Raw genomic sequence first — 27,230 nt, 5'->3', positions numbered from 1 at the left:
GGTTATTCCTTTGTCCTCATCGGTGGGAAGAACTTCTGGAAGTCTCTTAAGTGAAACTGATCCTGCGTGAAATGGGGACATTTGATCTCAGACTCACAGGACTTGCAGGCTGGTGGTTCCTTTCAAATCTGGAAACTCTCGGATCTCAGTGGCCCCGTTCAAAGAGCTGAAACGAGATTAGATAACTCATTAGTGAGGATCGTTCTGCTAATGAAGATGTCGTCCAGCAAAACCACAGGGATGTCTACTGTTACCGTACACACTTAGCACTCCATCATCTAGAGGCAATATTATTCCACTTGATTCCATCATTTTGATTACACTCGCAACACTACCCAAAATCAACAACGGAAGACTTCATATCAAAATAATGAAGGCTGAATAGACTCTCACAGCATTCGTATGCACTCTCTGTGCAATTGGAGAGAGATAAATGACTTTTTATTAGTTTTTTGAAAAGCTAAATCTCATATTTTGGCATTTATGAGGTTATAATTGAATTGTGCTGTTTTTTTGGAGACAAATTACTAGTTCAATGTTTACTTATGAGAGACGTGATGGCAAGAGGCAAGCAAGATTACAGTATTCATCAAAATGAAAGCAATGATGAAATGGAAATTATACACATTTGCCAACTGGTACTTTAGTGGTGCCTTATCAGAAGCCAAACTGCTCTGTTTAATCATGTGTGTGTTATCATTTCACACATAGACTTGTACTTACAGCGTGTGTAACTTTGGCAAGAACTGAAATGCTGATCTGCCAACAAACTGAATGGGATTCTCGTAGAAATGACTAAACAGAGAAGAAAAAGACATCTTTTGTTAGAAACTGGATAGATCATTCTAAATGAGTGCCTGTTCCATTTTGACAAGGATATTTACATTCTTTCAGGAAAGATTGTATTTAAGCGTTAATAAATGACACAGTGCCATATCCAAATTAAATCTAAATTAATAAAAGCTAATATGCTGTATGCTGAGATGTAACTATTTGTTGTACTGTACAGTAACAGGGATGACAATTTTACAATTAATTTAGCTACTGAGATTTTTTTAGTGTAATGTTGTTATTTCTTCAAACTATTTCTAACTAAAAAAAAAATACTTTTTTTTTGCTATTCAAAATCTTGGTAACAGGGCTGAAATGTAAAACCAAATAAATTGGTAACAGGGTTGACATAACCAGATAACTTTTTTTTTTTTTTTTACCATATTTAAACAACAAAATAGAGCTAATTTTGCCTTTATCTCTCCTTTTTTTAATTAAAATAATTTTATGCCAACTCTGTTACTATCATAACTATCGCATTTTTTTTTTAAAGTACTGTTCAGTAGATTGAATGACATCTTTTGACACGTTTATGTCCATTTTTTCAATAATTTTTTTTTACATATTTTCTAATAGGGGTAGAGTGTGAAAAAGGTGTTATTTTTATTATTATTTCTAATCTATGGAATAGTACATTACTTTAATAATAGGTAGTTATGTTGGTAACAGGATTGACATGTGAACTGGAAACACTCTTAAAAACATAAAAAAGGTTTAAAAATATTTTAAACACATTGTCAATGAAAATCTAATCATATAGACAAACATAGTCAAAATAAAACTAATTTTGCGTTTGCTTTTATCTCTGTTTCTATGTTTAAAAATCTTTAATGCCAACATTTTTACCATTGTAACTTTTGCTAAAAAAAAGCAAAAAAATGTTTTCTTCCATTGTCCTCATTTGTAAGTCGCTTTGAATAAAAGCGTCTGCTGAATGACTAAATGTAAATGTAAAAAATATATGGTTCAATATATAAAATTACACCCTTTACATACTTCCATGTCCATTTTGTTGAATACAACTCAATACATTTGGTACTACAGGGAGGGCAAAAAAGGCACCCGTTTGTAAAACGACCCAAATATTTGTCGCACATTTCCTGGTCCATTGGCTGAGATAAACAGACTTTTATAACATGTCTTTCTATCACACAGTGAGGCATGTTTAGTCAACAGAGAAGCTCAGAGAAGTTGCTGAGACAAGATACTCACATGGTCTGCAGAAGTGGGTTCCCCACAAACGCTCTCTCGGGAATGGCCTTAATGTTGTTGTTGTGGAAACCCCTGTAAGACGCATGGAGAGTGAGAATATGACCATCTGCACACTTGAACACAATCCACTATGGGATGAGGAAATCCAGCGAAATCCTACTTTTGCTAACTGCATCTGTTCCGTATAGCCTATAAATTGTAGCGCTGACGTGCTATTCGGAGCGGCCGCACATTCAACTACTGCAACAGCTTATAATTCATCATCATCTGCCGTCACTATGAATATAACATGCTAAAGTTAATTTACGGCACACACGTTGCCAGCAAATTGTAATCCGAAAATTCTAAACAGTCTAAAGTAATTACACGTGTTAAATAAACAAGGCTATAAGGTCCTTTTTGGGTGCCGAAAATGAATTCATCACCTTGGACTATCGAGTCCAGTTGCATTTTATCTCAAACTCCTCCATAAGCACACGTGTGAGCCATTTGGTTGCGTCAATTCACATTTGTCCATGTAAACATCCTTTGTATCTTACAGAAACACCTGTCAGGAGGCAGTCCCGCAGGCAAAAAACACTTTAGGATACTTGAGAAGGAAGGACTTAAGAGCTCATCTCCAAGCATCTGCTTTTTTCAGGAGACTTGTGCTTGAGAACCACATTCTAGGGACTAAGTGGGATTTACAAGGAGCACGAGGCCAGGCCAAGCGGTCCACTTTAAAGGAAGCACACTGACGCATGTATGCCGGGTAAGTTAGTCTCGGTTACTTACAGTTCCTGAAGCTTGGCGAGTGTGCGAATGGCCACGGGGAACTCTTGAAGGTCATTGAAGTTCAATTCCCTAGAGAAAGGAGACCAACCATAAGAGCAGAAGAACTTTGAGAAACACAAGCTAAGAGAAAAAGATTTTCTACGTGCAAATGTTTAGGACTTAATAAGCATAGCTATGTCTAAGTTGCATCTTGCATAAGACTACCTTTCGAACAACAATTAGCAGTCTCGTCACATATTAGCCCAACTGTTTTGACATTTTTATTTGATCTTTCATCCTACGTGTCTGTAACATAAGCAAACACTTAAGAACTGTGGTTCCAATCAGTCAAAATCCCTCCCTGTGACCTTGCGGGTTTTCCGTGTTGGCCGCTCCTTGGAGACCAAGACAGCTGTTCTAAGCTAATCTGACATGGCGTGACCTCTCCTCTGCATACATTATTTTTGTTGTATGCATTTCATTAGCCTTCTAGGAAACCTGCGTCCAAAAACCGCGCTTGAACCAAAACATGGGCGGTTGCTAAGGGCGAGCGGCCTTTACACGCAGGTGCAAGAACAATGTGTTTATGGCCATAGTTTACATGTTGTTTTCCTTGGATCTCAGCGTTCCTTTTCATCTCTGATTCTTTTGGAGCTTTTCAGAGAATAATTATTGGGAAAATCCTATAATTGAACAGGAGACTTTTTTTTCCACAAACCCTCCTTTTTGCACAGTAAAGGCAACTGGGCGGCATTAATAGGTGCCTTTGGCCCTGTATCCCCTCGTGAAGGCCCAGGTCTTAGTCATATCGTCAGCTCCCCACAGTTACAATGCTCAATGTGTCTCGTCATACCCATAATTATATGTCTTATCCTTTAGTGTTAAGTGTACACTTTCAAAACAGTCCAAATGTTTATATATTTTAGTTTTTTTTTTGAAAAGGGAAAAAAAACGTTTCTGGCAGGTAGCCAGTGCGTTTGAAGTAAGCTTGGTGAAATAGGGGTGGACCCGCGTTGGCCGCCATCCAGAATGGGCGAAGCACTTGCTTAATTCCAGTGTGTGGGTGTACATGTGTGTGTCTATGTGTGCGTGAGTGTGTCTGTGTTGCACAAGAGTGTTAAAGCAAACTTGGCCTAAGTTTGAGGTGAAAAGAAAAAAAATATTTCAGGAGATTCTTGATATATGACAAATTCGCTTAAAGCTGAAGTATTTCTGCACCATTAGCATCACCAACCAAATTGCAAAAATAACACATTTTCAAACACAAAGATAGCTACGCCCCAAACTTATGCATTGGTTGAACCATTGTTGGCGGGCGGGATGGGATGCACCACAGAGGCGTCAACCTATGAATGGCTTACTTGTAAATGCTAAAAATAAAGATTCCAATAGGGGGTTTTCACAGCGATGCTATAGAAGAACCATTTTTAGTTCCCCAAAGAACCTTTCTTTAAAAGAACCAATGTTTCATAGTGTGAAGAACACTTTAATAATTCAAAGAACCATTTTTCCACTATAAAAAAACGGAATGGAAAGGTTCCATGGATGGTGAAGGTTTTTCATGGAACCATCAATGCCAATAAAGAATTATTTTTTTAAAAGTAGCACTTTTAAACAACATGAGCCATTTAGATTATATGAATGTGAATCAACATCTTTTTATTCATTAGTTCGCTCACTTCTAGTGAGTCATGCAAGTGTTTAAGTAATTTTCTTCAAACACCGCATGGAAATCCACTTGCTCTTGCGGCCTATAAAATGGGCTGCATATGGGGAGACTGGGAACACGCTGCTGTGGGCGAGCCGTGCCGCGTGGTTCTGCCATGTCTACATCCTGGTTTTGTTTAGAACATCCGTCAGTCTTGTTTGGAGACATTACTTTGATATAGCAGAGAAGAGGAATGCCTTTCATTTCCTGGGAAGACCTCATTGTTTAGAATGGGAGCTGTCAGTTACCTCGATTTACAATTCGTCAAACCACGCAGAAGTTTGTTTGAAAGCTAAATCATCAGGCATCATAACAAAACAACACTGTGGTGGCCACTTTGTCTGATGGTTGTGAATGCGTTTTCAGAGATAATTACAGTGATGGGGATTACAGTAGCATCAATAAAAAGATGCACATTGTCCCACGAAAAGATGTCTGAGACCTCCTAAAGAAGGCAAACATGTTTCCATCTGTTGTTTCAAGAAGCTCAACACTTCCCAAACACACATGTGCAACTGAACTGAGACAGCTGGCATGATTTCTTCCAGTGTGTCATGTTACATATAAGAATATTTGCCTCAGGAAGATTAGTTCCTTGCTTAGCCATCATTATAACGGTCATTAAAATGTTATTCGATATGCAACATGACTACATATTACAGTTTCTGGGAGCTTTTTTAATAGTGTGGGATTTTAATTGTAATGCATACATACTTGATACAGGTGACTTATTCTTGTTTCTTGTTGTACAAAAGAGTGTAATGTACAAATGACTCCTAAACTTTATCCCCAATAGAAATGTTTTTCAAATTCTTTTATTCATAAGGTACCCTCCTCAGCCCAAATATATATATATTTCATAACTAATTTTCCTATCACTCTAGCCTTGTATCATTTTTGTCATTTTCAAGAACTTAAATATTTTCTCCTTGAAACAAATCTTCCAAAAGCCAAATTTATCGAGCGACAGAATCGCCATGGGAGAGTTTCAGCGCACGGTTTCTCAGTGATTGCTTTCAAATGAAGTGTTTCAGTTCAGTGTGTGCAATTCTCAAGACTGAAATCCTTCTCGTAAAGAGGAAAACATCATCTTTAGCACTTCAGCAGGCTGTTAAAAAGCAGGTGTGAACCTCTCGGTATCCTGGAGACCACCGTGACTTCAGCATATGCTTATTCTTTTAAAGCCAAACTTTCATAGCATGGTCTATGTAATGTCTTTCATACATTACATTACAAATATGCATTGGCTCTGGTTCGTAAGCCCCTTTCAAAATTTCTCATGCATTTTAATAGCATTTCTAGTGTATTTATTGGACCTATTTAACATTTGATCTCAATCTACCATGTTCAGTAATGTATAGATTACCATATATAGCCTGAATTCCAGCAGAGAATGTGCACTATTGTTCAGCTATGATATGAAAATTGTAGCCAGTAGTCATGAAATCATGATGTTCTGTATTTTTACTAGTATGTTAATTTGTCCATATTCATATTATTATTAATTTCATCATGTTTTACATGCAGACTGTCAGGTAAATTGCATTCAAGTTAAAGTAAAATTATATAAAATATATAATATAAATTCAACAACCTCTAACATGGGTCATGCTATTGACATTGCGCCAAAAAAAAGTGTAGTGATAGAATGCATAACCACACATAAGTATTCAGACAATAAAATTTGTCCCATTACATTTCCCACTCACTTTTATGACCCTATGCTAAATATATGACGCAAAAGGACAAATGGAAGCATATAAAAAAATTTAAAAATTGGTAGCCTGTGATACCAAAATCAGCTAAAACCACAAAGTTCCCCTAAAAATCACTGTATACTTTTGTATGGAACACTAAAGAAATCACCCAACACTGAAGTCATTGTCAGGACATTATTGTTGTTTCTATCACAGAAAATGAAAGACTGCCATACATTCATTCTTTCATTTTAATGAGAGGTAAGAGTGTTTTTAAGAAAACAAGGTACTGCAATTAACATGTGCGTATCTCAACAGCAGAAGTATTGTGTAAAGAATGATTTGTTTGTAGTTCATACAAAGCTGAACCACTGAGCATAAGTAGAGTCAGGCGAGTTTGCTAGTAATTCTGATTTATATTTATAGACGCAGCCCCTTCCATAATTATTGCAAGAGGATGCCAAAATCAAATAACAGATCAGGGTTTGTTTGCATTAAAAACAGGAAATGCTTTCATGTTTTTAATCTTTCATGAGGGGACGGTCTTACTTACAGGGTCTCGAGGCTGTGCAGTCCCTCAAAGCAGTTCTGTCCGAGGGTCCGGATCATGTTGTTATGAAGATGCCTAAACATGAAAACATTCATTAGGATTATAGTAAACATCAAAACATACCCCAGGAATGACACCTGCTTGGCTGTGTACATTGCTTCAAATGAATGTAAACCGGTGGTGGATGAGATATAAAATTAATCCACACTATCATTTCACTGCTTTGTAATTGAAAGAGTTTAAGATTCTTGTGGTGTCCTGTCAAACCAAGACATGTGTTCCAACTTCCTCTTATTTCATGGTTTCCCTTCCTCATACTGACACAAGCACTATAGTTAGTGTGATTTAGTCAAATAGATCAAGGGTTAGGGTAAAACATTTAAGATTGGGGTTAGGGGCTTTAAAGGGTTAGTTCACCCAAAACTGAAAATTCAGTCATTAATTACTCACCCTCATGTTGCATGTGTCATTGTACTCTTGTGAACGTGCGGTGGAGACTGACACGGAAAAGAAGAAATTGTTGAACAACAAAAGTTGTTAATTTTGTTTTCTTTGCGCACAAAAAGTATTCTCGTAGCTTCATAAAATTGTGGTTGAACCACTAACGATGTCCTTACTACCTTTCTGGGCCTTGAATGTGTCAGTTGTGTTGCAGTCAGGATCAGAAAGCTCTTGGATTTCATCAAAAATATCTTAATTTCTGTTACGAAGAACGAAGGACTTACGGGCTTGGAACGACATGAGGGTGAGTAATTTATGACAGAATTTTCAGTTTTGGGTGACATATCCCTTTAAGAACATTCCTACATTTCTCATCTGATTGAAGGGACTAGATATTTGTTGAGGTTAGCTATTAAACAAGTTGATCCAGGAATACATCCTACTTGGTTTATTCATGTTGTGTGGAAGTAGATACGTACAGCACAACCAGGTTGGAAAGGTTCCTGAAGGCATAGTCTGGGATGTGGGTGATGCGGTTTAGGGCAAGGGTCATAGCCTGGAGCGAAAAGAGGTCATTGAGGGCGCTTACTGGGATCTCTGTCAGGGCATTGTCATCAAGCCACAAGTGCCGCAGGGACCGCATACCCGAGAGAGTCCTTGCTGGCACCTCCATAATCAGGTTGGCATCCAGACGCCTGATTTTATTAGAATGAACAGAAGCAGATGATTATTCCCGTATACAGTTTATGTATGTAGCAGAAAATTATCAGATAATACAGTCAGTTATGTTTAACCAGGTCACCAGGAGTCAAATTAGCAGGAGATATTAGTGAAAATGAGCAATTACAGGACAGGTAGTATATTCTTTCCATGTAGATGAATTACTGACGGAAGTTTCTGAACCTGTGTTAACTAGATACTGTGCATTACCCACCCTTCATAAAATATACTTGTTTTTCTCCACTGATTTTTGAAAATTAAACAAAGAAACTGAGCTAAAGATAAAAGCTGTGAAAAAAAAAAAAAACATCAGAGGTTGCTGGAAATAATTGAAAGTGCCGACGTTTGGATTCTTTCACATTTCTTTGCAAGGCTGTTGTTCACAGACCTTGACATCTCCACAACCAAGACGAATGTCCTCCCTATGTCAACAAGTTAAGACTTTGATCTAATGAATGTTGCCCCCTGGATTCAGTGGATGGGGGGTGTGTTGAACCTCAGCGATCAGCGAGTCGTGATGTATGATAGCAGCAGAGCATGTGGAGTTAGCCGCAAGCACTTCCTCTGCATTTTTCCCCCTTGACCTTTAACACACATTCATTTTACACTGGCCTCTCCTCACCTCCCCTCTGGCCTTCTCAACCCTCGAGTCCTTCAGCTGAGGGTAATGCACGACGAGCATCAATCGAAGAAGAACTTGAACCCAAAGTACAATGCCATTTGGCTTGAAAAATGCCCCGTATTCTCAGACTGCATTTTCCATGCTGTGCAACCCTGCTAGGTAAACACCAACATCTTGCTGACGACGCCTCAATCATCTGGCTTGTTAGGCTAAAGACTTGAAATTGAATGTGTAAACATTGCTTACGTGGTCCCTTTTGTGTGGAATCTTATTGGTAGGCATCATATCATCAAAAGGTATTGCGTTGCCTCTGATTTAAGGAAGGTGTTGCTCAGCTTTTACTGGATTTTTATCAGATCTTTCTTTCATAGATTAAATCCTGGATGGATGGTCTTGACATCAAAGGATGCTCTGTGCTGAGTGTAGCAAGTATAGCCTACAGTCCTAAACTCTAGTAAAGAAACAAAGATGAGTTTCATCACCAATTCTCTGTCCTGCCCCAACTCATCTTCCCTCTGTCTACATCGGGCGCCAGTGGACTTCAAACCTTATAGCCCCCCCCAGTGGTTAACCGATCCCCATCTTATCATTACCCTAAATTACATGTTTGTTGAGAACTAAATGCCTTTATACTCTTGTGGGAACTCAGGATAGAGCACCTAGCTAAATCACTGCATATTCTTTGTTATGGGGGATTGAAAGTGAGCATAAGTTGTCTGGACGAATGCCAGAGTCTCTGCCTCACTACAGGGAGGGCCTGGACACAGTCTATGCACGTCTGGAGCCTCTTCTGGAACCAGGCACATCTTCCATGCGGAAAAAAACTCTGTTGGTGGCAAAGGAATTAAATTTGTATGCCATGACTCTAATGAAAACATCCTCGCAAAGGTAGAAGGAAATGAGCGCATGGATATTTACATGGAATTATTCATTTGGAAAAAGTGGGTGTGCGGCTCCGCTCCAGGATGCTGACTGGCATGGGGAATAATTGAAAGGAGTCGAGGGGTGGATGTAAGTGGAGCAGATGGACAAGGCCAGACAAAATACCAGACAATATTTAGATTCTGACCTTTTCATGGGGAACCAGTTAGGAAGGGGGCGTGATTCCGATTAGGAGGGAAACTTTGGACATAAGGGAAGAGGGAAGAGTAACTGATGGAAAATTGGGCTCTTCACAGCTCATTGAATCTCCCAGCGCTCACTCAGGAGCCAGTGCACAGTGTCTGGCGGTTTCCTCATGGGTTCCAGATGCGCCAACAGCCCTCTTTTTCACCGTTCTGATATTAAATGTGACGTAATCACGTTTTGTCTTCCTCAAGAAGAATATCATATTTGTCTCTCTTGTGAGTTAGCATTTAGCTAATAGCTCTTAGGGAAAAAGTACAAATCCAGATCCACTGAATTCATTTTCAAAACTGTATTCATTTTAAGTCCTGAATTGCACAGACCACACAAGAACTACTATGCATTTTGTTACTTGTTATTGGTTCTTTATTTGTTGGATCTCCTCTGCAAAGAGCTGCATGACATTTTTTTGTGATCGAGAATCCAAAAAAAAAGAAGAAAATTTGCTGAAAAAAATTCTACTTGTCTCACTATTATACAGGCAAAGAACACCTGTTTTACCACTACCATGTGTGTCCTAAATTGCAAACTTGATCCTCCCTGGTGGGGAGTTCTTTAATGAAGGGCCTAATGGTCCTAATAGGCATATACATAACTGGGCTTTCCTGCATCAACTCTATTAGAGAGAAATGCCAAGAGTTACCTCATGACTAGATTGCACTGTAGACCAAATAACTACTGCTAGAGACCTTATCTGATAGAGGGGTGCTAAATCATTTATTGTGTGCTGTGCTTATGATGTAATATTTGATACACAATTCCTGATAATGTAAAAGTTCCTGGACAAACAGTTCCACTTCCATTTAGATTTATTTCATTGTACAATGGGAACATATTCTAAGCAGAATAACATTTCACATGAGACTAATCTTTGAATCAAGTGTATCCATTTTATTCCAGCTGTTAAGCTTGAAGCTGTGGTCACAACCAGGTGGTCTGCGCTTGGCATGTCAGCCTATCCATTGTTGCTTTAATATACACCATTGTTTCATGTAAATCTTTAACAGCCCAAGTTTGCTTTTGATCATTTGATCTATGTGATACTTACAGAGAGAGCAAATTGGGTAATTCCCAAGGGTCTTCACTGGGCAATCTCTCTAACTGGTTATTCTGCAACATCCTGCAAAGATACCATAAATTAAAATTAGAAAGGTAATCAATTCTGCTCTGGTGAATATTAAATATTTGAAAACACTAAATGCGATTGTAAAAAAAAAAATAAAAAAAAAATACAGATAATACTAGTAGTGGCAATGGCTGGCCTTCTCTTTGTATTAACGGAATGTATAAAAAAAGTCACCACTAGTCAGTTCCATATGTGTTTCCTGGGTGGTATAGTTGAGCATTAACACTTGTCAAAAAACAGACTAAAAAGGCCTTTTTTTTAAATAGAGCATGTCAGTATGGCTTCAGGGCACAAGAGTTGTCCAGCTTACTGCTGATGAGGTTACCTGTCGCTGACATCAATCAGTCAGGAGATATGATTTCAGGTACTGTGTGGTGCACTTTTCAGTGGACAAAACCAGAACATGGGAGGGGCAGAGAGACTGAACAAGAGGAAACAGAATGAGGGGGAGAAACTGCTTGGGTGGGCCACTGAGGTCATGCTCACAGGACTCGTCGAATAAAAGAACGAAAGAAACAGGAAGTGGTAGAACAATGACACTGAGCTCTTTGAACAAAGCGAATTATTCCAACGCAAGAGCACGCGGCCACAGACGTTGAGCTTTAATTACAAGGCAGACAGCTTTATCATGTCCAATCAAATGAAACTCCTGACATTTGACCACGCAGCAGAGAATTGCTAGTGTTTGAAGGAATAAATACGCCTTTGTGGGCAGAATGCCCTTATCAAGGAAATCATGGTGCCACCATAGCCATTGTGAATCTAGACATAAAATATCCAGAAGTCTTTATGAAGTTGTGAGCAAGCCTCTATTATTTTGTCATTCAAATGCCACAAAGTACATGCCCCCACCGCACTTTCAGTTTTGTCATATTTTCACTAACAGATGCTTTTGATGTTATATTTTCATTATGTTTTTCATGTTGTTTTGGTTTATGTGATTCCATATTTAAATGTGATTCCGTCTGGCTCATTGAAAACTGAACATTAGTTTAAATGTCAGGAGGTCAGGTACTTGTGCCTCAGACAAGTTCGGTTGTTGAATAAGATAGTACAAAACACAACAGGGCACAGAAAGCAAACAAAGAAAATTTGTAACTATTGTTATACCCAACCCAATCCCTTTTTGTCGACATTGACCACTGAAATAAGATATCTGACGATTACAATTATGTTGTTTTCTATACAAGGGAAAGGATATTAAATATTAAACTGAACTAAATTAAATTAATGTTCTCATTAACCTACTAAAATGTAAATCTAGAAACAGGTAAAGCAAGCATTTTTAACAACACAGGTACAGTTACTGAAAATGTATGGGCACATAATGAAGATATGAATAAGATTGTTTTTTTTTTCACTTTATGGGTCAGTAAATTATTTGATGTGGCAGGGCAATTTTGTGGTGTGCAAAAAAAACAAACAATGTCACTGTATTGTTGAATGACAATACAGGGCAAATTTACTGTAGCTTCCAGGACGGAATGGAAAGGTGCACTTAATCCTATGTGGAAATTTTGAGATGCATGTTGGCGTGAATGAAGTTGTTCCATGCCTGGTCTTTGTCTGTCCTATTCAATTCCATCAACTGGGTTTAAGTCAGTCAATAAAATTAAAATCTGTCAATAAACCATCAACAAACACATAAAGAACAGCTCAGTGACCATTCACCGCAAAGCAAAACCTGAATCATCACCTGTCAGAAGATCCGTTTCTAATTTCGCAGTGTGTGACACTGCAACAAAAGTCTTTTTTTCAGAATGAATCACCCTGAATGTTATTTTCCACAGAAGCATTAACTGAAACAAAAGCACTCTCGCTCTTTCTGTCTTTCGTTACTTACAGGACTTTGAGGTTGTAGAGGCCTTGGAGCACGGGGCCAGGGATGTGTCTCAGGTGGTTGCCCGAGAGTCTCCTGTGGAAGGACAAAAGAAGTGGTTTGGTTCATTTGCAGTCCAACACATTGATGACTTTAACAGAGAGAAGAGAATCTGGTGAATTCATAAAGACGAGTATGCATGTGTGTGCGTTCAAGAGCTCATGGTGAAAACTAAAGTGAGAGATCTCCTTGGAAGCAAGAACCACAGCAGCTGGGGTTCAGATCTCTCTGGCTGCTGGTTTTTAACCACTCATGTACAGAAATCTCTCTTTTGTATGGTCTCCAAACACGTCAAAACATTTTGAAAGCGGAGCCAAGATATGAATGCGCTCTAAGCTCCTTTTGCCTCCTGTGGCAACAAACATGTCATAGTACAAGTGAATTTATACACAATGGCCAAAGATAAAATGGTTAGAGTTGCTATTGAAGTGGAAAATGTACTCAACGGTATGTTGTTAGACCTTAGTATCGTTTGAGGGCCTCACGGTACAATCAGTGCACAAATTATTTGAGTTTGACGTGTTTACTAAAACGCAAAATGGTGTTTTCAAACAAGAATATAATGTAGTCAGAGAGTACAATGTCACCTGATGTCAAACAGACAGTCTTAAACAGAAATTGTTCCGCTGAGGTAATCATACCCACATGATGCGTTCAGTGCCAAAAGTGGCCTATAGGCGCCCAAATCCAATTTTAGTCATTTCAACAAATCATCCTTTAAGTTATCTACCGAAATTTCAGTTGACCCCTTAGAAAATTGCTGTATAATGCACACACAGCCACTGCCAAGCAGAGCATCATGGCTGATAGTTACCTCTGAAAGTACTCAAGACACAGGAAAGACGTTCCCAGAGAGAGTGAGAGCAAATATCAACCAGCTGTAGGCTCACCCATCCGGACTAATCAATTTGTTTATCAAACAAATCACTTAATAAGCGTTCATGCCTGTTTTCCTGGGTGGCAGAGTTTGAGGAAAGTCTGTCGAAGCCTCACAAGGAGTCCTGACAAGTTAAACAGGACCACCCATACCTCCAGACTTCTTTGCCTCAAAGTTGCTCCATCCTGCCGGAGTAGCCTCAATCTCCTCGTGTACTCCAAACGGTTCTTTTTGTGTGACAAGATGAAAGTTTTGAGAATCGCTGCCAATGTTTAACATGTAAGTCAGCTTAGCTAATGTGATGGGTGCGACAGCTCTGGCAAAGCAACAACCGTGTTGTATACAGGCACATTGAGGGCCACACGAGCCCAGAAAGCAGAACGACAAAACCCAGAATTGGGTCTATGTCAAGGTCTGACAGATCACACTCCCTTATGCGCTCACACACACTACCGTCTTCCGCCATTGAGCCATGAAGTCTCTGAGGTTTTTAATGGCTATCACTTCATGTTGTGCCAGACCACACTCCCATCCATTGACTCTATTTCTGGTAAGACCGTGTGCCGCCACTCTTTCACAAACATTTGTTTTGCGCAGGGCAAGAGAAAGAGGGAAATAAAGCAGGGGGATGGAGGGGCTGGGGAAGGCAAAAATAAAAGTGTCAGATTTGGAGGCTGCAAAGCTTAGCGGTTCACCCCGTGTAAATAGGCCAGTGACGGTTTCACATGCGTGTCGGATGAGGTTTCAGGCACGTACCACAGCAAGCTGTTCTGCTGAAAGCTCGCGCCAGCCCTGCGGTCAACTTTTATCCCTCGTTATAATTCAGTCATGTATCTAAACACTGGAGCTTTCTGCTTTATGTGTTCTCTCACATTACAGACAAACATGGCTTTAATGCTAATTTTCTTAAGCCACTTGTGTCAACATGTTGTATATTCTTCTAAGAAATGATGAGTGTATTGTTATGAATATTAGGAATGTTTGTAAATTCTTCAAAATTGAATCTGGCCATGGGAACAAAATGAGATTTATTTAATATCTCAATGCAATTACATTTTGGTGCACTGTGTACACAGAAAGACAAATCCAGTAGGATTTCGCCACTCAATGGAATGTATGCACAAATTGGAATTTCCTTTCTGTATATGAAGTCTTTCTCACTAGAGCAGTGGTTTCTGATCCTTCTTCTGGAGGGCCATTGCCACGCAGATTTTAGCTCCAACTTGCCCCATCACACCCATCTGGAATTTTTTTCTTAACAGGACAATTGCTCTCCATGAGCACAACTGGACGCTCCTGCACTAGATATTTTAATGCAGGCTTCTGTTTGACATTGGTCCTTGCTTCAATTAGTTGGTGTGCAAATGGTCTTCTGAACAGTGGTGTGCTCTAGCAAATCGCAGCCCATAGTTACTTGAAAAATCTGGTTTGAGTCATGTGAACTGGTATTATTTGCAGTCAATACGAACCCAATCCATGCTAAATTGAATCTGTGAGCCTCTGTTGCAAAGGTAGCCAAACCTGCACCTGGAGGTCTACCTTACTGTTACATCACACCTGCCCTATATCATCAAGTAATCCTGAACACCTTTATTACATTCAGGTGTGTTTGTTTAGGGTTGGAGCTGAACTCTGCTGTAGCCCACCAGGAGCAGGATTGGCTACCATATGCTCTGTTGATAACCTAGTCAAGTTTTAGGAGTAGCATTTTAGTATTCTGTGCAGCTTGTCTCAGAATAAATTGCCTTTGGAGAATGAAACATTGGCATCATCTTGTCCTGAGTCGTTAACTGATAGTGCTCACAGTGGTAGTCTCATTAATGATTTGGGCAGATTCTGGGGATCTACTACTACACCAGCGGTGCCCAACGTTGGTCCCAGAGAGCCACAGTCCAGCAGAGTTCAGCCTCAACCCTAATCAAACACACCTGAACAAGCTAATCCAGGTCAAAGGGTTACTAGAAAGCTACAGGCAGGTGAGTTTTTATCAAGGTTGGAGCAGCTCTCCAGGACTGACGTTGGCCACCCCTATACTACACATACTACCTCAAACCCAATACAACATGAAAAGAGACCAGTGGAGGCAGGACAAGAGGAGTGGAATCAAACTCAGGTTCAAAACAAGCAATCAAACCAAGTGTGAAAACAGCCTAGAGACACTGCATTAAACAGAACCTCTTTGAACCCTTCCCTAATAACCTGTGCCAGCCTTACTAGTCTTTGCTCTGAGTCCAAAATTGTCCAAACTGCCCTCTACACTCCACTCCCCTACAAAGGATCATTGAATAGTGAGATTAAGGAAGGTGTGAATGAGAAAAATATGCTATTGGTGGCAACCATTTCAAAAGCTTTGATACATTTTGGGGTTTAGCTCTAAACTGATCTTCAAACCAAATGGCGTAAGACTCAAAAACAGTTTTTCAAAACAGCAGTAATGCATTTTTTTGGATGCAAGTTACACAAAGCGTATTTACTTGCTGTAGTGTGGGATCTCCAACAACTGTCTAAATCAGACCAAACAATAAAAGTCTGCATCAGATGAGGTGTGAGCTGAGCTTTTTCATACTGCAACTTTACCACAGATGTTTGTTGAAATTAAGTGTCAGGACACATTTGGTTGTCAAAAAGCGTAATCACAACCTCCTAACAGCTCTATTGTTGCAGTTCCAGTCCGTTTTTAGCATCAATTGCGACCTCATAAAGCAGCAACCGCATGTTTATTGGGAGTAGTTTACGAGAATCGCCTGCGTTTCAGATAGTGTGTGTAAAAAGGTGAAGGCTGGCCGTTGTCATTAGACCACCGAAAGCTGTGTTGACAACAAGCAGCACAAGTCAGAGGCAAAAAACTTTGGGATGGCTGGTTAGTGTTAGGCCCCCTGCACATCTGTCTTCTGTTAGATGCCTCATTGGGGGCCAAAATACCGTAAAACTTTAATCATACTCGTCTTTTTTTACATTTTGGTTTGTTCGTGGAGAGGTAATTACAGTTGAGTTTCAGAGAAGAATTGTTAGCAGAGAAGGAAAAATAAGGCCTTGATGGGACTCATACTGGTTCAGCTCATAATGTATTCTCATTTACTCTCATCTCATGGATGTATCAATGAGGAATTTGAATTATGAAGTGTTTTCCCTTATCCACATGGAATCTATTCCAGCAAAATAAAAAGCTAAATAAAAAAGGGTAAAAAGCTTTTCAGATTTCAGCAAAACTGAAATACCTGTCATTCACGAAATGTAAATCCCACGCATAGCTGTTTATTAGCTGAAGTGCAAAACGGAGTAAACTATTGTTTTCAAACAGGTTTCCCAAACGCACTCCCTGCCTGCTATTGGTTAAAAAAACTAGTAGTGCTGCTTCAAAACTAACACTATTAAACAATGTTGCTATGTTTGGCTGGTAAGGATGTTAAACTTATAAATGGTATTTTAACACTGAAAAAAATGCACACTTTTCAACTTTAAACATTTTGGCAAATGTAATGATGATTGCAGCTAGCCTGTCAGTTTACCATATTCTACCATGTTGAAATCCATTCTGCAGATTTTCCCACTCAATCAGTGCATAAAAACGTCAGCAGATTCCTTCTAGACCTGCACATCCATAATCAAACTTTATTACAGTTTTTATTAACATGTTGCAGTACGCAAACAATACAACTTTTTTTTTCTCCTTTTTTGGAATAAAGCCTACATGATAAATTACTTTCATAGAGATAAATGGACACTGTGCCCTTGAGATAGCTTTTAAAGAGCTCACGTTCATTGTCTACCTATTAAATTCTTTATTTTTGCAATTACCACAAGCACACTGCAAAACAATGGCAAATATAAACCTGCACAAACAGTGATTACTTGAACAAATTGCTTAAACCACATATGTATTGCATTATTGAACAATTGAATCTGAAGAATTCTCTGACTGGTGGAAATATCATTGGCTCTAAAAGCCTAAGAACCGGGTCATATTATTTGCAATATAGTTTCCTGCGATATCAATTTCACAGCGTGATGGAAAACGTTTCTATAGCTAAATCATTTTTGATTGGATCCTGGCCTGAGGAGGATCATCAAATGGAAAAATGTACACGTTGTGACTGCACTTCATCTGGCTTTGAAATCCGAACTCTCGCCAGCTCCCTGAAAGTGACCTTGTCTTCTCGAATATGTATTCATCATCACTATAAACTCTGCGCACCTTTTGATTCTCTTGTAAAAAAAATTGATTGATTTTATGGCATTTACACAGATCTTTATCACAGTGCTCACGCTCTGTCCCATGTGGGCACTTGTGTGAGAAGGCATATTTTAAAAAAAATCCTGTAATATGTCTTTACTGTCATACATCTCTGATAAGACTAACCAAAAATTTACATTTCAGAAAAACAGATAAGATTTAAGACTGATTCCCCATACCAAAATTGTCCTAACTTTGATTTCACAAGCCAGTGTTGTGGAAGCTACTTTGAAAAGTTATTTATGACTGTAGTTGGCTACACTACAAACTAGTAGTATTGACTAGTAACTTACTAAAATTGACTAAAATACTTAAAATTCTAAAATAAAAAGAATCCGTGAGGAGATCAAAAAAACATTCAGTCTAATCTGACATGAAGTGTCAGAGATATCCAGACAGTTGAAGTCATGGTACAATGAACATCACTTTGACTAAATGCAGTATGTTACCATGTTTTGGTTACTAAAGAGAATCAAAATGAGGGTTGCTGTGAAAGGCGTTGATTGGATGCATTTCGACATCCAATCTTTCCAGGTGGCATTATCTTTGGTAAAGAAAAGATGTGAGAAGAGAAGAGAAAGGAGAAGAGGTTATCTGCAAACACATGGGTAGGGTGTGGGTTTTTACGTAGGTGCTAATCTAAGTGTGTTTATCTGCGTTTGACATTGTGACTGTAATATCAGACTGCTGTCTGATGAAAGACATCTGCACAGAGCACTCGATTTGCTGATATATTGTTCTGACAATATCTACAGAAGAAAGGAGATTATATCTGAAGTAAAACACAGATGCAAATGTGTCTTTGGGACATTCTTTAAAGAGGCCATCACATCACCTTTTAATAATTTAAGCTTGAAATTTAAGGGTTTTATATGTGTCAAAAATCACATTTGACCTTTTCATGTAGCCTATTAGTCATATTTTATGTACCTGTATCTCCTGCAATGACCAGATTAAGCGGTTACACTTTATTTCGATAGTCCACTTTAGACATTCTATTAACTATACGTAACTTTGTAACTACATGTCAACTATATGTCAACTAATTCTCATTAATTTGCAACTAGATGTCTACTAACTCTCAGAGTAGACAGGGTAGGTTTAGGGTTAGTAGAATAAGTTGACAAAGTGTTAGAATATATTAAGCAGACAGTCTACTAATACTCTACTAACTGCTAGTTGACATGTAGTTGCAAAGTTACTTACTGTTAATAGAATGTCTAAAGTGGACTATCGAAATAAAGTGTTACCGATTAAGTTTCTTTATCTGGGATTGTAACTTTCAACACAGTATATAAGATACATGCATTAGGTCTTAAAGTGACTGCAGACTAACATAGTTGGATAGAAGCCCATTTCCACCACAGAATAAAATATGAATAAATTTTTTGATCTCACAATTTCTACCAATTCCCTAGTAAATATATTGCAATTTTGAGTTAGGATCTCACAATTCTGACTTTTCCCCCCGATTTTTATATCTTGAGTTTTTTCTTTGAATTTTGAGTTCACAGTACATCTCTTTTAAGGGGAGTTTAATTTCGTGCTCGTCTAACCAATATTTTTTTCCTATTATTTGGAAGAATTCTTTACTCATTTTAAAGTCATATGCATGCCTTTCTGAATAAAGTATATGACTTACGAGCACATTCCTATTCATTATTTAGTTGAGAAATACCATCTGTTCTACTTTCTCTGTCATTTTCCTTTATGACTGGGTGGCTTAAGTTTCTGACCATCCAATAGACATCAATGACGTGTAAACATGGACGATCCTGTGTCAAGCATCTGACATCATAGACGTTTTACAGCTTGGAGTTTTGAAAGTTACGGTATGTTTTCATAGTACAAGCCTTTTTATCTCAAAGATCAAGGACAATTTGATTGCTTATGATACGACCCCTTTAAGGTTGACGGTGTGTGACTTCAGAGGCAAGCTTTGCAAACAGTGCATGACTTAAAGCTACCATTGGCTTACAGCTAGACCACGCAAATGAAAGTAAGATTTTTATCTCACAGCAAGTCAGATTTCTATACTCTTTCCCAGTGATTTTGGCTACATCACAAATTAAAGCCTGACAAACTCAAACAAGAGCCCGTTTGATCTGCCTGATCCAGTAAAACTCTTTAAAAAATGTTGTAAGGCCATATTTTTCAGATAGAAAAGTTACAGTGATGTGTGTACCGAAAAACGAGGCCACGTCATCGCAGATACAGTAGAGTCTGATATTAAGCTCAGTCATTAAAGCAGATGGAAGCTTTTGTTCTGATGACTGTAAGCTTCTCTGTCCTCCAGTCTGCAGTCACTGCAGTTATCCTTCATTAATTACAGGATATAAGACAAACCCAGAACTCTGAAGATGGTTTAATCACGCTTCACTCGCGAGTGTTAAATGAATGCTTAATGACAGGGATTAAAGATCAATGAAAGAGGGGAGTGGTGCACCCCAGGAGATCATCTGCAAAAGCAGGTGGGTGGCAACCTCCAATCTAGTTATTTATTTAGCTTGAACTGCGCAGTGACCATAGAGATGCATTTAAACATTCCTCAATATGGTTAGTAACCAACCTCAGGAAAGGGATCTTATTAAAGATAATGTGTTTCTCGCCAATTATTGTGTCAGCGACATAACAGTAATACTAAAGGCGTGTTCAAATGTCTGGCTGATATTGTACATATTTCACCATGTTCCTTTAGTTCAAATATTGGCGTAAGATGCAAGAAATGGCAATTTTGTGGTTTTAAATTCACCCGTAATCCATGAATTGATAAAATAGCAACAGAGAAAAAGCATGCATCTATGTACATTGCTGCAAAACTCCAAAAACACACTTTTACAAATTATGATTGCAATGGGAAGATTTACGATTACTAAAGACTTTTTTTTTTTTGTGCATTTCCGTCCATAATGCTATGTTATGACCTCAAAACATGTTTGCAATACTAAACTAATAAATTTTGAAATTTTTATCACTCCATTATATGGCTTTTCTGATGTAGTAAACTTGCTCGGTAGCGCACCTGGTACAGCACTGCACTGCTCGAGTACGAGTCCTGTTAAACACGAGTCAAAGACGTGTAGAAGCATGTTAAAATCACAATTAAAGTTACTTCAGAAAATGTGTTTTTTTTGTCTTGTTTGCTTTTTTTAACACTATCGGTTAGGTTCAGCATAGGGTTTCGTTTAGGTTTTATTTTTCAACGGGATAGAGCATTAACACTCACTGGACATTTCGCTAGCGAACTGCTGTGATACAACAACCAACATACTGAAAAGTTACCAGATTCACGTTCATCTGTTTCAGGTAAAGGGGTTTTAGCGCTACTGACTGGACATTTCACTTTGAAAGTGTCAAGAGACACTTGCAAGAAGCAATTTAATATCATTTTGCAGAAATGTTGCCACAGGTTCGTTTTTCCATTTGAGCCTGAGTGGTCAAATTCATGTACCATGAATGCACTGCAAGTCACTTAAGCATCTTCCAACTGTGCTGGCTACAATAATAAGTTCCTGGCGCCTTTCTATTGAGCCATTATGTGAAATTTAAAGAAACAAGTTCCACCTGCTCTGGTTATGGTGGCCATAAACAATGATTCTTCATAAATAGATTTAAAATTAAGGATACAGTTGAATTAAACGTTACAGAGATGCACAGCGGAAACAAGTGAAATCCTGGGAATCTTGCGTGTAAGATATCTAAATACAGTAGTGTCAGTTCTGGCGCTGCGCCGAGCTCTGCCACAACATGTTTCATTCTGCGTGTCTGCTAGGTGTGTTTTTAAAGGACCTATTTATATTCATAAGAAGTTTTCGTTTGATGTGTGTAAGGAGATCTACCATTCACTTTAAAGGATTTCTGCAGTTATACTTTCCAGCTAATAGCAGGACTTTGATTTATTTTGTGGCAGCTCGCTGTTTATCTTACTGGCGTGTAAAGCAGACACTGTGTCATGTTAATTTTTTGCGTTTTGCGCAAGGTGTTATTTTAACTGCGTGTCATCGGCCTTCATGCTGAATATATATGATCGCGCGTCTGTATTTGCTCATCTGCTCGGCAGAAGCTTCCTCTGATGTGAAGACAGCTTATTTCTCTGTGTGTGGTTCTCTGTTTTCATACTGTAAGTGTGTGTGGAGTGTACAGCTCATCTCTGTGATCACTTCACATTGATCTGACGACCATCACATTGAACAAGACATGTTACAAATTACTACACTGAGTCCGTGCATGTGTTCGTGTGCGTGTGTGTGTGTGTTGGGGGCTTTGTTTGATGGATATAGCAACACAGGCTGTGTAATTTGCTCCATATGAGTGGGGCTGCCGGTTGGGTTCTGGTTTATTATGGCAGGACAGAGCGGGGGAAAGCATCCAGCACTCTGCGGTAGGTGACTCCAGTGCTGTCACCTGCACTGACAGGCGTCAATCAAAATGATTCACCACCACCTCCTTCAGGTCACGTGACCACGTCCTTAAGAGAAGGGAGGGATTTTGTTCGCCCACAAGGCCAATTTGTAAAAAATGTGTAATGTAAACAGCTTTTATGAAGATTACAATTTTGGTTTGTAGATTTTGACAGATTTATAGCTTTATGACTTTTCTAACCAAGCTGTATTTGGAATTGTTATTTTTGCAAATGTAGATTAAAGCACAGCATGGAAACATCGAATTCTGTTCTCTTCATTCCAAACCTGTGTGCATTTCTTTCTTCTGCAGAGCGCAAAAGAAGATATTTTGAAGAATGTGGGTAACCAAAGCGTTTTGTCATCTATTGACTTCCACAGAAGAAAATCAGTCATACAGGTATGGAATAACATGAGGGTGAGTAAATGATGACACAACTGTCATTTTTTGGGGGGGTGAACTATCCCTTTAAAATCAAATCCACCATCCTCTCCACACATACCAGAGTTCTGAAAAAGATTTATCTGTCTCAAACTGTTTCTCGTTACCTAGATTTTCACTGCAGCTGAAATGTAAACACAATTTTTTTGTGTGAAAATACACAAATTACATGTATAAACATACACCAAACAGATGTGAATTCCAAACATTGTCAAGACGTGATTTGTGTGTTTTTGCTGTGGTTTGTGTTTAGTAAATTTTTGTAAAGGACCCCTCTGTATTTCTTGGACAATTAAGATACAACGTCATTTACCTCCCCTTGTATAGTAAACTATGATGTACCAATGATTTCTCCACTCGAAGCACAGTTGTACTACTGTTTGTGTCCTCACGAAGGTTGTTCCGTCACTGATGAAGCCAAGTTTAGGCTTTTCTGTTTATTGCTGTTCCACGTGAAAATCACAAAAAATTTAAACAAAACTCTCAAGACTAATTCTGTCTTGTCTGTCTCTCTGTCTTTGTCTCTCTTTATTTTTCTATCTATCTATCTGTCTGTCTTCTGTCTGTCTATCTCTGTCTGTCTGTCTGTCTGTCTGTCTATCTCTGTCTGTCTGTATGCCTGTCTGTCTGTCTATCTGTCTGTCTGTCTGTCTAGCTATTTCATCTCTGTCTGTCTGTATTTTTGTTTGTCTCACTGTTTTCATCTGTCTGTCTTTGTCCTTATGTCTATTTATCTATTCTTTTCATCTATCTCTCTGTTTTTATTTATCTCTATCTGTCTGTCTGTGTCCATGTATTAGTGTTTTCATTCATGCTTCATTGTTATTCTGTCCTCAAAAGGGTCAAAACAGCATTAAAGTCCTCTCCATGGCAGTCACGTCCTCACTGGAAGCAACACAAAGCAACAAGTATGTCTCATAAAATGTTACGACATGAAAGTGGACAGTAGAGACCAACAAAACCCTTTGCACTCCTCCAAGGCTGAAGCCTGCCAGAGACATGAGCTCTATATTTTGTTTTTTTGGCTTCTTGTCATAAAATCGGAGATGGGGAGCAAAGCAGGGTTGAGTCTGTTGAGGGGGTTACATTAAAATTGCAGCTGGTCTTTTTCCTCATATGAGACCTTTCAAGGCTTTCATCTCCAAATTTGGCCCCAGAGAACAGAGGAGAGGTAGAGAGAAAGAGCAGTATTCATCACATTTTCGTTGATTTGCACAAGCATCTACAATGAAAACATCAGATGCTGAGGCTTAGTTGGGTACACGGTCAGAGTGGGCCGGCGAGAGAGGGGCTTAAGGGTCATCACGGCCTGGTGCACTCTAGCCTTGTTTCATAATGTAAGTCCTATGCTGGATTAGGCTCTGAGGGTCTTGCATCATCAGGGTGCGATTCAAAGCAGGTGTTCACTTTTAAGGCCCCGATATACTTATGGCGAAGTGTTTTTCGTTCATCACTAAGGGGTACAAAGAAGTTTTAAATACCTGAGCAGTAGTTTAATGTTAGCAAACATCCTGACGCTGCACATGCTGCTGAGAGACATGTTTAGATACGTAACTATGTGCAGCACGCTTTCCTTTCAATAACAAAACAAACACGACAAAGATAAACACGTCTCTCTCAAACACATCGTTTTCAACAAAGCCCCCTCTTTGACAAGCGCAGTCTGCTCTGATTGGCCAGCTGACCCAGTGCATTGTGATTGGCCGAACACCACAAGCAAGCGTCGGAAATGTAACGCCCCTTACCATAATCGCTTCAGCTTTCAAAGTAAATATCAAGACAGCTAATAATGTCGTTAGTTTTACCATCAGTTCAAGCCCGAAAGGGCAACAGAGTCACGTGACAGACACAGTGATGATGCAGTACACAAGCCGCGGTTAAGACAGCTGACGTGCTATGATTTCTGACAGGCAGTTCACTCTCCTGTGATGTGACCCTGTTCCCCTCACACACACACACACGACGCGTTACTCTGCTCTGCCAAAACTCCGCATTTGAACAGTCAATAGCAAATACTTAAACTAATAACAAAACATACTTACAGTCACTGATTCAGAAGCGCCAGATTGTCATAGCAAAGTCGGAATTGACCCTTTTTTTTTTTTTTTTAGAAATAGCCTTTGTGCACAGCCAGCCTTGTACTCTTCTAGGTTCAAAAAACTGTCGTCCATAAAATGCGTTGCACAAATTCGAACATCTGGGTTGTGCTGTTCTGTTGTAAATAAATCTTAACCAATGATTCCTAATTGCATCTACTTCCGGAAAAGGCCAAATAAAGTGCTTTTGCTTTCGCACTAAAACACACACCGTCTCCCTGACATGCTGCATCAACACTACTGCTGTTCCTGAAACCACGCCTTCTTTCTTTGCGTGCACATTTGGGCAGCAATATGCTAGTATTTCCACATAGTGACGTAGATATCTGGGGGCATGTTAGAATGAGCGGTTTTAGGTAGGCGTGGTTGACTCTTAACTTTTATAAAGAATATCTCTTTGGATTTGAGACTTTAGTCTTTGCAACTTTACAGATCTTCTTTATGCACCAAGAGCTTGTAACACTCCAAAGAGAAAGGAAAACTTGAAATCGCATCATATGACCCCTTTAAAGAAAGCAGCTTTACAGTATTAAACATGAAATATCAGTGTCAGTGTCATTTTCAATTAAAATTTTGACTTCAATTTCTATTATGAAGCATCTCGCATCTGACCTCGACTGATTGAACAGAAGAAATAAACCTTCTGTATCAAAGAAGGTGGAGCCACAGAGCCACACCAACCTATTACATCATCGTCATGGACCAGTTCAAAGGTGTTTAGCATCTGGAGCAAACTTTTCTGGGAAAGTTTAGTCCAAATGAACTCCAAACGAACTTTGCTTTGGCTCGATTTTGATGATGTTACACCAGTTTGTTCTTCAATTTCACTAGCATTCTAAAGGCTGGACATACATGAGTGAGTGAATGTTTCTTGTTGATTTGTGCTAAACCTACCAGGAAACATTTCCTGACAGTATATCCAGTTAACCTTCACTTGAGAGAACGTGAGAGCTTCTCGCTCGCTACAAATCGCAATTAGTAAAGCAAACACCAGCAGTATTTCCAGTCAGCCGTAATGCCGTCAGAGCAGCTGATTAATGGCATTCACGTGAGGGATTAACCGTTTTCGAATGGGGCAACAATGCACCCATTAAACCCCATCAGCAGTGATGGGGCCTGTCCTGTGAGATGGAGGTACCTTTAGCCTTCTAATGGCTCAGCATCTGCTTGCTGTAAGTTATATCGGCTCTTTCAGTCTCTCCACTGCTGGCTGTTCCAGTTTAACGGGAGAGAGGACCAAGAGGGGTTAGGATCGTGACAGGCCTCTGATGAGCTGTTACCACAACCATCTTCAGCCAGAGAGGACTTTATTTCTTCAGCTTCTTCTTGCGTTGTCACCCCGGCGGGAGGTGTGCTAACAGGGCTTGCAGCAGGTGAATCGGTCGTGCTATTAATATGTCTTATTAAGGGGAGCCGAGCTCCCACTAGCTCCCCCGTAGTTTGCACCCTGGTGCTCCCTTCTTAAAGGTGCTGATAGGTCACTTACTGCTCAAGCCTGGGAAAGAAGCTTGTGCTTGAGTGCTACAAGCCTATGAAGTTTAGCTGGACTTCCAACTGGTTATGCTGGCCTGTTTTGATGGGTTTAGAGGGGTTTTGGACACTTGTCAGCTATTCAGGCTGAGAAACCAGCTGAACGACTTGTTGGGAGGCCAGTTTAGTCAGCAGTATTTTAGTATGTTTGACATCAGGGCAAATCATGGTTAGGTTTATGAGAAAAGTATGTAGCATTTCTTTAATCTAGGTTACACTTAACAAGAAAGATACATAAACAAATACTAAAAATACTGAAGGCCTGGAATTCGTGTCTCTCACCAATCCTCCTGTTTTCTTAAGCCTTCTGATCTTTGTGCTTTTTTATACAAACTTGATACAAAAATTATACATATTTAAAGTTTTCTTTGGTCTTGTCTGAAATCTGAAACTACTTCAAATATTAAAAGTCTAAAAAAATTTACTTGTTCTGTTTTTTTAAAGGGTTAGTTCACCCAAAAATGAAAATTAGGCTGCGTTTTACTCACCCCCGAGGAATCCTAGAGTGACGCACGCGGAAATGCAGGGGAGAGATCAAAACAAAACAACGATCAAGAATTAGAAGCACGAGGATTTGTAAAGAAGCATGTCAGAGGATTTCGATATGAGCCAAGAGGAGACTGGTTTAAAACAGCTTGAAAGATCAAAGACAATTTTTAATATAACTCTGACTGTATTCGTCTGAAAGAAGAAAGTGATATACACCTAGGATGCCTCGGAGGTGAGTAAAACAAATTTTTCATTTTTGGGTGAACTAACCCTTTAACACACTTAAGTAGGCCTAACTGCATTTTGCACTTAGTAATAATTAAAAGTTAAATTAGAAGTTTTACTTTAAAGTACATTTTAAATCATTGTTTTAATATCATTTTATGTTTTACTTGATTAAACTGTATAATAAGTACAATTTAATCAAGTAAATTGTAATCAAAGTACTTGATTAATTGTATAATAATATTTATTCATTATAATATAATGTTACATTTA

General features: G+C 39.0%; 1 protein-coding gene across 1 annotated transcript in view; it reads right to left on the bottom strand.

Annotated features, from left to right (window-relative positions):
* lgr6 (leucine-rich repeat containing G protein-coupled receptor 6) overlaps positions 1 to 27,230 on the bottom strand; it is an 81,739-nt gene that overhangs the window by 12,735 nt on the left and 41,774 nt on the right. The window contains exons 3-10 of the mRNA XM_016560748.1: positions 12,629 to 12,700; positions 10,708 to 10,779; positions 7,672 to 7,887; positions 6,755 to 6,826; positions 2,818 to 2,886; positions 2,044 to 2,115; positions 724 to 795; positions 98 to 166 (exon numbers count right to left, since the gene is read on the bottom strand). Of these exons, the coding sequence (XP_016416234.1) occupies positions 98 to 166; positions 724 to 795; positions 2,044 to 2,115; positions 2,818 to 2,886; positions 6,755 to 6,826; positions 7,672 to 7,887; positions 10,708 to 10,779; positions 12,629 to 12,700 (714 nt within the window). The remainder of the gene's footprint in view (positions 1 to 97; positions 167 to 723; positions 796 to 2,043; positions 2,116 to 2,817; positions 2,887 to 6,754; positions 6,827 to 7,671; positions 7,888 to 10,707; positions 10,780 to 12,628; positions 12,701 to 27,230) is intronic.

Source organism: Sinocyclocheilus rhinocerous, unplaced genomic scaffold (assembly GCF_001515625.1).
Source record: "Sinocyclocheilus rhinocerous isolate Xijiao unplaced genomic scaffold, SAMN03320098_v1.1 scaffold980, whole genome shotgun sequence".
In the NCBI taxonomy this organism is placed as follows: domain Eukaryota; kingdom Metazoa; phylum Chordata; class Actinopteri; order Cypriniformes; family Cyprinidae; genus Sinocyclocheilus; species Sinocyclocheilus rhinocerous.
Note: the sequence above shows the minus strand (reverse complement) of the source record. Positions and strands in the feature narration are given on the sequence as shown.